Source organism: Neopelma chrysocephalum, unplaced genomic scaffold, assembly GCF_003984885.1.
Source record: "Neopelma chrysocephalum unplaced genomic scaffold, ASM398488v2 Primary Assembly neopelma1_147, whole genome shotgun sequence".
NCBI lineage: Eukaryota > Metazoa > Chordata > Aves > Passeriformes > Pipridae > Neopelma > Neopelma chrysocephalum.
The window spans coordinates 10,630,651-10,645,668 of record NW_020897809.1 but is presented as its reverse complement, the minus strand read 5'-3'; the positions used below and the strand labels follow the sequence as shown (position 1 = coordinate 10,645,668).

Below are 15,018 nucleotides of genomic sequence, written 5' to 3'. Positions count from 1 at the left end.
AAGGCAATCCATGCTGTAGGCTGAGGTGAGCTGGAGTTGGTGGGACTGTCTGTGCATGTACAGCATAGCATGGGATCTGTTTTGTGGGATCAGAGCACACAGAGTTCGTGGTCCAGCTTCCACCGAGCTCCTGGATCTGCCACCTGCGCAGACCTGCTCTCAGGACATAGCCTGTTCCTTGTGCTTGTTGGTAGGAGGAAAATGAGAGTAATGATTCAATGCATTGTGCTCATTTTGGGAGCCTATGTTCCCCCTTTTTGCGATTTTTCACTCTTAGGGTTTCAGTGGCTTCTTCCAGGGCTCCTAGGAGCAGAAGGGAAGTGCCAGGATAGAGGACTCTGTGGGCAAATGCTAGCACAGCTGCCTTTTACGAAGAATGATTTGATTTTGTCTTTTCCTCTTTCTGTATGCCCACGTGTTTTTCTGCTCCTACAAACACTCCTCTGAAATTACATGCTTCAGTTCTGCAGTAGCTGTGCTGGTTTTTGTGGGGGTTTGAACTTGTACTCTCACTGCGCAGACAAACTCATTACCAGATGTAGCAACAGACAGTTCTTCCCTTCTGCCCTTTAGGACTATGTTCTGCCATCTCTGTGCACAACCTCATCTCCCTCCTCCTGGGCTTTCTCAGCCAGAGTAAGGTAGCATAACAGGCATAGGAAATCTGGATTTTGGGCTTGAACAACATATTCTGGGGGTGTGTTGAAAAGGATATGTACTCCATGTGTTACATCCCCTTCTACTGCAGGTCATTTTTCTTGTAGCATCAGCTTGCAATTCTTCTGCACAACCCACAGCAAGTGAGGAATAGAGACGTCTCATCTGATGGGAAGGGGATTAGCGGCACGCTCTGACCCTCCCAGCAGAAATGCACAGAACTCATAACTCACTCAAAGCCTTTAAAATTATCCTGCCTCAAGCCCAAAGAAGAAAAATTACTCTTTCTTCCTTTTGAGACAGCCTGCCGTATACTTCATTTCACAGGAATCCTTAAAACAACTTTCCTAGCCTTAAATGAGAGTTTTTACTGTGTAGGCATGTGTTTTGGGAAAGGATCTTTATGTAGGGCCATATACAACTGCTGTGTTGAACACTGCCAAGATGTAACTTTAGATAGTTAATGTATAATAGTGGTACCAAACTTGCTCTTTCTGGGTTTGTTAGAAAAGCTGGATGTTTTGAACCTTTGACCAAGAAAGGCACCACAAGCCATCAGAGGCACAAAAAAATGCTTTATTTAGGTGTTTGTTTGGGGTTTTTTCCATCCAGGTTAACAGTACTGTCTGTGCCTCCAGGCTGATGGGGAGGCAGGTTGGACCACACCAGATGTGGCTGCATTTGTGCCCTGTGCCAGGGAGCCAGCAGGAGAGATTTGTGCAGTTGGGTGGGGCTGAGTGGCTGGTGCTGGGTCACAGAAAGCAGCTTTGGGGGGTATTATTTAGCGCTAATTAAACTTGGCAGGAGGTGAAAGGCAAAAGACAGCCAGCATGCCAGCTGGAGGCACCAAGAACAGCAGGCTGGTCCCTCAGGGAGCTGGAATGTCCCTCTTGCCCCTGCCAGATGCCCCCGGGGATGATTCAAGCACACGTTGGTTATGGCATTGCTTCCTCCACTACACTATGGGGTTTGCTGTGGGGAAGGTCCCAGTGCCAAACCCTGCACAGCCTGGACACCTCACCCTGGAGGTCCCTGTCCTTCCACTGGTTTCCCAGCAGATCTCACTGGGCTGCAAGACTGATCAGTGCAGACTCCAGAGCCCACGAAATGGCCTTTCCCTTATCTTGAAAACCATTATTGAACTTCACGCCTAATTTCATGCAAGCAGCTAATTGTCCTCTTTGCTTCTGCCAGTGTGGGAGCTGCCCACACTGCACACAGGCTGTGTGTGCACCGTGATTTCCCTAGCTGGGTTTCATTTATGTTTACAGCCCAAAGCTGAGAAAAGGTCACTGCTTCCTCCAGCCTGCCCTGCCAAGTGAATGTGCTCCAAGCCTGGAAATCTGTGGACTTGCTTGAGCAAATATACCCCGGGGGGAATGTCCCCATCGGAGTCTCATCCCCTCTGGGTGATGCCTCAGGTCATTTGCAAGTTTTGCCCCTCTTGTTTTCAGCCTCCTGACATAAACTATGTCCGAAGACTAGGGCTGTGGGAAAAAAATTGGATAGTTTTAACAGTGCCTTTTCTTAAAATAAGTAATAGTAAATCCCCCCAATGGAATGATGTTATTGCAGGTGATGTTCCCTGATGTCTTTGAAGGAGCAGGCAGATGTTCTCAACTGTTCCAGATACATACCAGCCACTCTGTGAATGTATATCCCTGTGTCACTGCCTGGCAGTCGACATGGAAAGTTGAAATGCTGTGTTTTCTTGCAGTAGTTTGTTGCCTCAGAACAAACTACCTTTTACCAAACTTTTTCTTCCAGCTCCAAACAACATGCCCTTGTAAAATCTGAGATTACTCACTTTAGCAGGAAATGTGAGGAGGAGGAGGAGGTGCACTACACTTTCACACCTTTTCTCATTTTTCTATCTAGAAACAAATTCTGTTCTGGCTTGACTGATTGATTGAACCTTTTTCAAGTGCTATCTGAAAGAGACAGCTTCTCTTTTACTGGATCAGAGATGCGTTTGGCTCTTAAACAGATTTTCTTAAAATTTGGAGTGTTTTCTTTCTTTTTGTTTGTTTCCTGGAAATCATGCACAGAATAAGGGAAAATTTCAAACACGACAGGTCGTATTTAGTCAGAGCCCTGGTGTGTAATAGGTCATGTCTCTTGATGGGCTGCTTTGAAAATCTGCTTTCTTTGGAAAAGAAATACTGCTCAGACCTGTATCTGCTTCCCCTTCCACTCCACCAGCCCAGTTTCGTGTTGATTTAGACAGCAGCCCTCTGGTTTGGGGGCTGGTGGTGTCCCCAGCTCTTGGTGAGTGGCAGCGGGTGCGTGCAGGGTGCCCATGGCAGGGCTCACCACTTCAACCTGGTCTGCCTGGAAGCTTCCCTCCACTTCTTGCTATCTTGTTCATTCCCATCAAAGATATTCCCTCCCCTGCTAGCTTTGCCAGGCTGAAACTAGTGCTTTCACAGAAGCTGGGACACACCAGGAGTCCTTGAGCCTCCATTCGTCTGCCACTTCAGCTCAGTAAGAACTGTTTTTAAAATAGCTTGTGACATGGAGGAGAGGCAGAGTTTGATAATGAAAATGGTGCAAAAATAACTCCAGTGATGGTGGATGTGCTGCTTTAAAAAAAAAAGTAGAGACAAGACTAGTTTTCTTGTTTGGACATCTGAAGTGTTGGTAGGAGGTCTTTAGCCCTCGTTGTTCAATGTTTTCAAGTCAGCATGAGCTGCTGTATACATTAACCAGGAAGGATGATTAGCTTCTGTACTATGTAAGGTCCGCCTGGAGTAGGAACACAGAAATGGAAATAGTTCAAATAGTGATTTAAAAGTGTCTCTCTAAAAGTAGCTTGCTTTTCTTCTTGGATACCCACCATCTGAGTCTGTGAGGTGCTCTGAGTCCTCTCAATCTTTTCATGTGCGTAGCCACTTCTGGAGAGAAGTGAAGTGCTGTTATTCTCCCTCACAAGCAGGAGATGCAGCACAAAGGAATCAGATGATTGGGCTGTTGGAGTGCGAGGACTTGCCTGGGTCCTGGGACACTGCCTTCTCTGTGGGGAACCCCCCAGCATAGACCACTTTGTGTTCCCACCCTGTCCCTCACCCACATTTGTGGATCAGTTAGTTTATGGATATTTAGCTGTCTTTAGGCTGTGCCTGGGATCTCCAAACATAGGATATATCAGGCTTTTCCCAGTCTCTAAATTAGTCCAAGAATGGAGACTCTCGGGTAGTATCAGCAGCAATATGGGTTACTTATCTTCAGAGTGTTAAACTGTCTAAATAACACTGGCCTGGATGGTGGGAAGAGGTTCTGTGCTGTTAATTACTCCTCAGGAGGGGCTGGCAGGGCGTCCCTCATCAAGGGGGCTCTGGCTATATTGATGAGCAATGTAAAACCATTCACTTATATACAATTCTTTCTTTTGGGCACCTGGGCATTGTTTGGGAATGCTCCTTTGTAGCACTTGTAGGAAACTTTGCACAAAATGTTTTTATTATTAAATAAATACAGTATCAACTATCTATTACAGATGATTGAATGAGAGATTTTACATGCCTGTCTTGGTAACAGAGCAGAAGACTTTGGGCTTTGCAGCTACTAGGCAATAAATGTGCAGCATCCATGCCCCAAACGGACTTATTTACTTTCCTTGTCCATCAGGCTGTGAACATCCAAGTTCTGGAAGTTGTCCTCAGAATATTCTGAAATAAATATGAATTCTAGTAGGTTCCTAGCCCAGCCTGTTCCTAACTTTTCCAAAGGACACCACATGGGTGTGTCATGGAAAAGGACCTGTGATGTTCTCCAGCTCCCCACCGTTCCCTTCCACTGCAGCACACTGTGGTCTCGAGGCATGACAGTGTGCAAGGTAGTGTCTCAGTAGCTGTGTCACATCAACACACAACAGACCATGTGTTGTTTTCCATCCAAGAGAAAAAGAGAAGGAGTGAAAATGTTATTTTCCAAGACTGCCTGTACGGCCCCAGAAGAAAAGGAGAATCTTCCTTTGATCCTTTTTCCCAGGTTAAGTGTTTTCTGAGGTCTCAGAGCAGCAGTGGACTGTACGTACCACAGGTACTGCACTGTTGGAGTAAAAGGGCAAGCCAAGCAATTTCTGTTGCATTTACAACAGAGAGTTCCTATGCCAGTCATAGCAAACATGTCTCAACCTGCCCCTCTGGCCAGGCCCTTGCTAGCAGGGTTTGCTGGAGGGTGCTGTGTAAGGGATTGTGCTAGTGGCCCTCAAGACTTGAGGTTAATTAGACAGGGGCTGGCACTGGGAGGGAGAAAGGAAGGCTGGAGAGAGGAGGAGGAGAGAATCCAGCTGCAGGGTCCAGCCTGGAGGAGACCTCAGGGGAGTAAAGGGATTTGTTTCCTGCCTTTGGGGCACCCAGAGGGGCACCCAGTGTTGGAAGGCTTTGCTTGTCACTCTGCCCATCCTAGACAGCCTCCATTCTATCTGTCTCCTGGTTTTATTTCCTAGTTGTATTTCTGCTGGTATTTTTATGGGTTTGTTTTTTCTGTTTTATTAACAGAGCAGCTGCACTTTTACCACAGGCAGAATGACACTGGGTTTCTGCTAAAGCTGCCACATCATGATGATGTGTTTTACCCAGCAGGGCTCACCAGGCGAGGTTTCCGGCACGGCAGAAGTCACTAGTGAGGTTTCTTAGAGCAGGAATCACCCCTCAGCCCATCCTCAGTCACTGGCCTAGTATTTCATCATTGCTATTTCTTGCTTCTGTTTTGTGCTGGCTTCTCTATTCTTCTGAGATCAAAGTCTTATTTTTATTAATCAGGGAAAAAAATAGGGGCCTGTATCTGTTTGATCATACACAGAAAGATACCCAGCAGGGCTGGCTTAGTCTGTTGGATCTGTTGCAAAAGTCACTCTGCTAATGGCTTGCTTAGGTAAAATAAGATCAAAGTTGGGAGAAGTTCCAGGTTTTCTGTGCTCTTGTCAGGTGGCTCCATCTTGGGGTTACTCGCTTGCACATCAGCTGCAGAGGAGGGACCAGCCAGGAAGAGAGAGATACACAGCACAAGGAAACTTGTAGACAGAAACACAAGTTCCTGATTGGAACCACAGCAGAGCAACCTGGTCTAGTGGAAGGTATCCCTGCCCATAGCAGAGGGGTTGGAACTAGATGATCTTTAAGGTCCCTTCCAACCCAAACAATTCTGTGATTTTATGATACTAATGGAAAAGAGGACCCTTTGCAGCAGGGAGAAGCCGGGTTGGCATGTGAGCATTAGATGGACACACGTGGTACAAACAGAGGTATCAAGTGAAGCAGGCAATGGCAAGGTGTCTTTTGATATGTCTACATCTAGGCTTGCCCTGTGATGGCAGGTTGCAAGAGGAATGTGTAGCTTGGAAAGCACAAGGGGAAAGTCATCATGGCAAGGCCTGGTCCCAAATCCTGGCTTTGCTTTCCTTTTTTAGCATTGTGCGTCGCAGCATTTCAGAAAGTAGGAGCAGCCTTAATAACGTTTTAGGTCTTTCATGTATGTCAAAGAAGTGTGCCTAGCTGGCAGAGTGAATCATAGAAAAGAAATATACTCAGCGTTTCAGAGGATAAAAAAGCACATTCGTGTATTTCAGAGAGAGCGACTCGGAGCCTGTGCTTTGTCTCTTCGATAAATCTGCTACTGGATGTAGTCTGGGACAGTGGAAAGAGCAGATCTGCTCTGCTTGATCTAGAGCCTCTGTGCCTGCCGCTGGCTTAACCAAAGGGATTGATGTTTTACCTTCCCATTACTTACCCAGCAATACTTGAGCCTCTTTAAAGAAGAAATGTTCCAGCAAGTGCCAAAATCATTTAACACTCACTGGTCATGCTGAAAGCTGCTGGAATTTGCTTATAATAACAGAGGTAGTGAGAGGTCCTGGCAGGGATTGGAGCTGGTGCTGGGGCGGAGCACGGCTGGGTGGTAGCTCTGTGGCTGGGCTGAGGAAGGGGCTTCCTTCCTCTGCAGGCAGCTCTGGTAGTTTTTCTCACCCCTTTGATCATGTTGCTGATGCAAGTGTTTACCCTTGGGTCAGGAAACATTATTCGGGCTGCTTGAGTGAAAAGTTGACCTCCAAATCAGCGCTAGGCTGGTGAGCAGGGACCCAGGAACTGTTTGCATTATTTGTGCCCAAATCCAGCCTGATCTCTGAGCACAGGGCAGGTGGCTCTGTAGGAGTGTTGCTCCTAAAGGATCCTCATTGCTCTGACCCATCCCCAACACTGCAGTTGGGCTGAGCAGGCAGGACATGGGCTACTGCAGACAGAAGGGGTTGTGTGTGCCCTTGGCTGCCCCATGAGTGTAAACCCAGGCATGATGATGGCGCAGTCATTTTCTCTGCAACAAATCAACTGGGCATCTCTTCTGAGAGAGGAGAGAATGGTACTGGGCTGGTGGCCGGAGCTGTGACTTTTTCTTTGTTGCCATCCACAAAGGATGAGTGTGGCTGCAACGTGGGTTGACACTGTGGATGCATCAGGGCCTGTAAATCACGGGCAGAGGGGAGAGCCAACAAATCAAGCACCCACAAAGAGGGTCACAGTAGAACAGCGGGTGTGTGCCCAGTGATCCATGTACGGCCAGACTAAGGGTATCCCTGGAAAGATGTATTGTGGCTATCAGAAGCCAAGGCACAAGAAGCTCTACATTTTTCTGGTTATGCACTCTTTGGTGTCTGGGGAGAGTTGCCCAGGACTGGCAGTTAATGCTGGTTGGGGATGTGAGCAGAGAAAAGCTGTCAGCGTTCAGCTGTTTGCAGAGCAGCCACGTCTGCCCAGGAGAGTTTGCAGTTAAAAGCTGGGGGTGTGAGTCACCCCCCCTGTGGTCCTCTCTCTTGCAGGGGGGAAAGCAACATCATCACAGGGAAAACCTGATGCATTTTCCCAGTGCAAAATAACCTGACAGAGATTTTTCTAGCCTCATGCCTGTTGCTGGGGCCTCTGGCCTCTCTCCCAAGGCCAGTGCTCAGCTGCTCTGGCCCCTCCACAGCTCCTTCCCTCCCTTCCACATCATCCATGTCGTGGCTGGTTTTCTGACTGTGCAAGCAGTGATGATGAGGGATGCTCATTCGGTTGGTTTAGGTTTTTCCTAAATCACCTGATGCTGAGGAGTAATAAAATATTTATTAGATGTTACAAAACCAAACCCAGAGCAACAGCACAGTGACTAGTTAAATATTCCTTCTTTCCTTCCTGCAGTGGTCCCTGAGCAGCAGGTGCCCCAAAGAGAAAGCTCAGTGCTGCTCTTGGTTGTCTGCTCCTGGGCTCTCTGGATGGAAAGCAGAGGTGCTTCCCCTGGGAAGTAGTTGACCTACAGTCACCTGCTGAAGTGATTCCCTCAAGACATAGGTGATGCTGATGGGCTGAGCCATCAAGGACCAGTGTGCAGTGTTGCAGTAGATCCTCACATCCTGGGTCAGGACAGACCCTTCCAGTGGGATGCACAGGGTGCAAGGGCACCGTGAGGCATCAGTGCATCAAAACTCACAGTCCTCGATCAGAGGTGTTCAAGTGTGGCTGTAAAGGGGGTCACCTCTCTACTGCAGGGGTGCCTTTCACTTGACCTCCTTCTATAGCATCCAGATCTGCAATTCCAGCAGTTGTCGCATTGATGGGCATGCCTTTATTAGCTGATTTGAGTACCCATACAGCTGTGGATGGGTTATTCTGCTGCCTGCCACTGACAAATTCAGCAATCTACAATATAGGATGGTTTCTCCTTCCAAATCTGTTGGATATGGTACTGCCGTAGTATAATGCAAGGGACTTCTGGAGGTCTCTGGCCCAATTTCCCTGCTCAAATCAGGGCTCCCTCCCAAATCAGATAATTTTCATGCAGTAAGGTTGTGGAAATTTGCAAGACTGGAGATGCCACAGCCTCTGGGCCCATGTCAGTGTTGTATTTATTCCTGCATGCTCAGATTCAGCAAAGCATTCTGGAGAGAGGGTGGATTAGTGAGTGTATAACTTCTTTCAGGGAACTTTTCTGTGGCAAACAGCTCCTCTTTGCAATGCTTGTGCTTCTCTGGCATAGGCAAAGGAGGCTGGAGACGATGCGCAGAGATGTGCCAGCTGTTCGCTGGCTGGGACAACTCTGGAGAAGGTGGCATGTTTCCGTGCATTCAGGTTTGGGTTTGGCTCTGAGTCAGGTTGAGTGTGTGTAAAAATAACATGGAGCAAGAAAGCTGCTGGCTCATTTGTGCTGAGGAGGCTGGTGTGCCGTTTGCTGAGATCTGCATCAAGCGAATTCAGTCAGTTGCCTCTGTGATTTGATTGTGACCAGTGGTTCTCCAGTCAGTTTCTGAGTCACTAGATTGTGCTGGGCATACGTTTTCTCTTAAAAAAAGTTAGAGCAAGAAGGCAGGAATCATTTGAGTGCCCAGACCTAGTCACTGGTGAGCTCTTCCCCACACTTTAGTCCGTAAAGAAGAAGACATCTGCCAAGCTTCTTATAAAAAGCCATGCAGTCCACTGGGGATGCCAGCCCAAAGCTCCATGCCTGATATGTGTGCCAGGAGTTCATCAGTACTGCCTCAATTGATTACATTTGTTAATATACATGTGTATATCTGGCAACTAAATACTGCCATGCTTTAGACAGGTAAAGGCTGGGAAATACTTTGCTGCGTAAGCACACCACAGTATTAACTTGGGAGTTCACTTGGGTCCAGAGTCACTGTGTTCTGTGCTCCCTATTGAATGCAGAAATGACTGTTAGTTCTTTAATGGCTGTCACACATGGAAAGTAGTTGTGAGGAAGTCCGAGAGGTTTGGAAAAGTGAGGGAAGGTAAATTGAATAAACCTCTTCCATCCACCACAGTGTTCCTGCTTACTCCCAGCTCTCCTCTCCTGTGTGGTGGCATCTGGATTTGTGTTTGCCTGAGGGGCAGCGAGGCTCTGCCCCCACCATCCTCACACCTGCTGGGCTTGCAGCCTAACAAGGTTTCACCTCCTGGCCACAGCTGGTGCAATGGCTGTGATGTTGTACTGATGTGCTCCCAAGGGAAAGTAATTCTGTTGTTTTCTGCTATTTGTGAGCACACTATGGAAGGTAACCGAGAAGTGGTTTGTATTGACCCCTTAGTGGCCTTACTGGATCTGCAGAAGCTGTTGGCTTGCTTTGTATGGATTTCTAGCTGATCATTGCTGCCTCTAATAGCGAGAGATAAAATAACACCCCTGCATTTAAAGCACTTAAGCTTCCAGTTGAGTGTTCAGAGCATGTGCTCTTTTAAGCCTGTGGCTGATCGGTGGCATCGCTTGGCCCTGCCTCAAGGCTCTGGAGTGTGATGCTGGGGCTGAGGCTGCTTCAGCCTCTGCTGGGAGGTGCTATCTCCTGGCTGCCCCAGGAGTGTTGCTGGGATTCGGCAGCAATGTCTGTGGTGCCTGACAGGGAAGGGAAGAGGCATAAAATGGGAGATGGAGCACGTTGGAGCACATTTCACTGACCTGCAGGTCTGGTCTCCTCCCTTCTGATGCTGCCTTTCTGCACCTGGCATGTGCTGCTGTGCTGCAGAAGCTAAATTTGATATGAATGCAGTTTGATTTTGGCTCAGATTGATTGACTGCCTCCTTGGTAACATCCATATCAATGACACAGACACAGATCAATACACCAGTGCTGGGGTGAAGGTCCCATTAGCTGAGGACTGGACTGTGCTGCAGCCTGGTGTGACCAGAGAGGATCTCCTTTTCCCTGGATGGGGAAAATACTGGCATAAAGCTTGGCTGAGGAGGAGGCAACTGCCACTCCAGTAGAGACAAATCTGATGATTCATTTCCACAGCCCCCAGGGGCTTGCGTGTGAGCTGTGTATTGGGAATTTCTAGGAATTTCAAGGAGCATCATTTGTTTTGAAGGTAGCCCATTCAATACTGAGGAAGGAGTATAAAATACTGCTGCTAGATAGCATTATAGGAGTTGAACAAGCAAGGACTTCTGAAGGTTGTCCTAAGAAAAAACCTGGGCACAAAAAAAAAAAAATATGCCATGCATGTTGTTAAAATCCCAACTTAAAAGCCTCTTGGCTGAGAGTATCTGTGCTCTTAGTATGTCTTTCCTTGTGCCTCAGCACCCTGATTTCAAGGTCACCTGTAGTTTTCCTCTTTCTTTCCTTAGTTTCTTATGGCCTCTGTTGCCCTGCCATTTCTGCCTGACATTCACGATGTTTGCTAATACAAAGTCATCAATACATTTAATTAACATCTTGCTTTTCTCTTCTTCCAGATAATTAAATGCTTAATAAAAACAGACCTAGCACCTTCCCACAGGTGTCTCCCACTTGATCACTGCATTGTCTCTGGCTCCTCTTATTGCTGACCCAGTTTTCTTTTCAATTCCATCAGCTCAGATAGGTTTGGAGCTGCTTTATGTCTCATATTGTGCCTGTTGCCGAAGAGCTCAGGATATCTAGGGTGCTGTTGGCAAACACCACAAAGGGGCTTAGGTGCCTGACATGGCAGATAGACTCTTAGGGCCAAACATTAGATCCCACCAGCCTAAAAGCCATGAGCTTTTGGCAGTGCTTTTCCACTGGGCTCATTGCCAAAGGCTTAGGTGGATCAGGTTAGGGGACAGTCCTTACTCCAGCCCTGTGATGCTGAGCCTTGTTGCTTGTGTCAGACCCTCTGAAGTCTGGGCTGTGGTTTTGGGGGTGGGAATGACTCGTCTTTCCGGCACCCACAGGGGCAGTGAAGGCTGTTCCATGTTTTCTGAAGCAGAGCATATTGAGTCTCACTTTATGTCACTTTGATGAACACCTTTCCATAAGCACCAGGATAAACTAATCCCAGATTATCACATCAAATTGCTATTGCTCACTAACCCCTCTCAGCATGGTGTTCCAGAATTAATTACCAGTATTCATGATGTTTGTTACCACAGTCCCGCATTGCACATTGTGTAGATGTGGTGATATTTATCACTGCATTTTCCAAGTGGTCCCTCTCCTGCTTTTTATCACTAACTGTGTTTACCAGGCTTCATTATGTCCTAGTTGTTTGAATCTCTGCAGTTTTTGATACTTTATTCAAAGCCATTTAGACACTTAGAGCCATTAATTTTATCCTTCTCTTCCATTCTAATGGGCTGGTTTCTTCTTGTATGCTTGCATACAAGTGAGGAAAAGGCACTCTTCTCTAGACCTTTTGGTCTCTAGTAAATACCTGTCCTAATCCTTACTGCCCTCTTTTTCCTTTAAGTTTGTAGTTGCCATATATACATCTTGTTTGCTTCCTTCTGCCTAATCCTCAAACTTGAAGTAGCCCCATGGTAAACCAGGCACAGCTACATTTAAATCCCTGCAGCCCTTCAGCATGAGTGTTATCTGCATTTTAAGATGTTAGGCTGGCATTTTTGGTACATGACTTATGTACCTGCCGTGACTTTGCTCTGTAAGCTGCAGAGTTGGGGGTTTAGCTATGTCAGTTTTTAAACTGACAGATAAATTGGGAAAGTAATGGCATGTTTTCTTATAAGGCTGGAATAAACCCTTGTAAACTTCCTATTGATGTCATTGTGACAAAATTAGAACTGTCTTGTAAGTTATACCAGCTGTATGATGGACAGAAACTGTTTTGAGCAGCAAAGAGACAGCAGAGTCCTTGCTAGGATAAGGACAACAGGTTTACCCTCCTCACATGATTTTTTTGACGTTAAATTCTTTCACCACTGCTCCTGACTGGTGTTTTATATGTGACAAGCCAAAAGAAATAAATAAGCAAGGACAAAAAAAAAACAACAAGCAAGGAAGAACCAAGGCTCCAGAGTGCTGATGAGTGCCACCTTCAGCAGCCAGCTCACAAGGCTTCCCATTCTGAATGAAACCTCAGCTTCTGATGGGCAGGAGAAGCTGAGCGGGGAAGGGGCTGCCCCGAAACAGGCTCTTCCAAGCGCTCACACAGCAGTTTGCTTGTGAATTGGGTATACCTGAAGTTGTGAAAGTCTTGGGTGCGTTTTGTGGTGGCAGAGTTGTTTAGAAATGATGTTCAGGGTGACTTTGGGTGCTCATCATGCCTAAATGAACTTACCAGGGTGCAGAGTGCGTGTGTGTTTGTATCCGCATGTGGCTGCTGCCCTCAAAGAAGAGCAGAAATACTCATCATAAGCACCCCAATAAGATACTGCAGAACAATTAGTGTTTTTTTCTTCATACATAAACCTTTTTTGACTAATTTTATTGTTTTGGCATGTTTTACAGATAAGCAAGCAGCAGCTCCAGACAATCAAAGATCGTTTCCAGGCCTTTCTCAATGGAGAAACCCAGATTGTGGCCGATGAAGCATTTATAAATGCTGTCCAGAGCTACTATGAGGTAAGGAGAGACAATGTAATATTCTTACTGAACCCTGTTCTTATCCCTATTTACAGATGTGGTTGAATTCTGATTTAATAGATTGTCCATTTTCAAGCAGCACAAAGCTAAGACAAGTGCAAGGCATCTTCTGTCTGATGTCTGGTACATCTCAAGGTTTGGGAGGTTCAGAGTTTGAACATAAACCACAGAGCAAGTGTGGCAACTCCTACATCATGGTGTATCCCTATAGCTTTGGTCATAGGGAAGACCACCCTTCCTTTAAGCTGAAAAATATCCTCCTGATACTTTTAAACAGTGTACTCTAAAGCAGTGAATATGGCACAATATAAAATCGATGTCACATGCTCCCTATGAAAAATACCAGGAGAAATCTGGGCAGCACATTGAGTTCTTGCGGAAGCTCTTGCATTGTGTTCTAATTGACTTCGGGATTTTCAGCAAGAGCAGTGTCTTTTCTCTTTGGCATGACAAGTGCTGTAAAGCAAAGGGGGAGGGAGGAGGATGTGCATCTACAAAACTAGATGATACCAAAGAACGTGAAGCATCATTCATAATTGTGCAAAAGAATAATTATGCATGTCTGTCTTTTTGCACCTCTTTGTATGCAGCCCATAGTGCTGCCTTTTATATCTCTTCTCAGAAGGAAGGAGCTTCTGTTTTTGAAGGATATCGGTGCTTGTGATTTGTATGAGGAGTGTTTGCTTGTGTTTTTTTTTTGCTAGCCTTTCTGCAAACCATTTCTCTTTCTCCCTAGAGCTATTCTGTCATAACAGGTGAAGATTTTGAATTGCCTACATAAAATATTTCTCGGGAAGTGGGATCTAAGAGGGGACCAAAATCTGATACTAGAACTGAAGAGAATTTTTACTCTATAAGAAATGACAGCAGCTGCTTCTGTGTAAGGAAAGCAAAAATTATCTGTGGATTAACCATGTTAAACTAGCCCAGTAGTTACTGCTCCATCATCTTCTGTACAGGAAGGAAGCTGAGAGTCATTTACATCTTTTATCAGAAAAGAAATTGCCAAGGGATCATCACAGCTTCAGTGAACAGATGCTCTCAAAGAAAGTTTTCAAGATGGCGTGAGCTGTGTTTTAGGATGCAAGAGCAGCATAATCTGTTCAGATAAGACTATTGGGCAGGAAAGGGAAACTGCTTAAAAACAGGCAAAGTGCATCTCTGTTTCATTGGTGTGTCTGGCTGAAAGTGTGTCCTGATCAGCTCCAGAAGTCCTGTGCTATATAATTGCCCCAAGTGATCAAACTTTAAAAGAGCAGTTGACCAGCACTAGATGTGTGCAAACCCATGTATGCAATTTAACTGGACCCTGCACTGGCTCTGTCTTGCTTAAAACAGGCAACATGAAGTATAATGCATCCCTCTGTATCCTTTAGCACAACTCCTTTTATCTTCTTTTTAGCTGTTGGTCTCTAACTTACAGCCGTGTGCTTTCAGCTTCTGTGCAGCTGGAGCTTGGCTGTGTGGCTGTTCCTTGGCAGCAGCTGCAGTGGTACAAGGCAAAGTCTCACTGCAGAAAACCTCTGCCCCTCTCAGTGCCTGAGCAGTGTTCCCTGCTGAGACTGTTCTCCCTCCTTTCTCTGCAGAGAGGTGCCCCCCTTGGTTGATCCAAGGCACAATCACAGCAGATCCTGCTGATCTCAGGTCCTGCAAATCTCAGTTTTGTGCAATTAACTGTCCCTTGCATAGGCACTATCTCAAAATCAATCTTTAGGTTCTGATTTATAAAGCTGCATGATGGCTTGGAAAATATTTACACTTCTTTGTTTTTTCTCAGCTGAAACTGGTCATCTCTCACCAGCAGTGCAGAAAAAGTTCATTACCTAGGGAATTATTGGGGTTTTTTTCTGGAGAAAGAGGTAAAGGTGACATTGCAAGTCAGAAATTCATTTGCAGTTGCCCTGAGTATGTTTGCATGACCTCATTCTGCTGTCAGGGCTTAAGTGTGTGGCTGTCAGTCTTAGACTAGTTCACAGGCTACTATCAAATTAAAAAATTGAGTGATCTGCTGCTGCTGCTCTGCAAAGCACCGCTGTGCCTGCAGGAATGCT

General features: G+C 46.2%; 1 protein-coding gene across 25 annotated transcripts in view; it reads left to right on the top strand.

Annotated features, from left to right (window-relative positions):
* The window catches only part of CADPS (calcium dependent secretion activator), a 211,861-nt gene that overhangs the window by 28,343 nt on the left and 168,500 nt on the right, over positions 1 to 15,018 (top strand). For all 25 annotated transcript variants that reach the window (XM_027700569.1, XM_027700560.1, XM_027700558.1 and 22 more), the window contains exon 2: positions 12,833 to 12,946. In XM_027700569.1, coding sequence (XP_027556370.1) covers positions 12,833 to 12,946 — 114 coding nt within the window. The remainder of the gene's footprint in view (positions 1 to 12,832; positions 12,947 to 15,018) is intronic.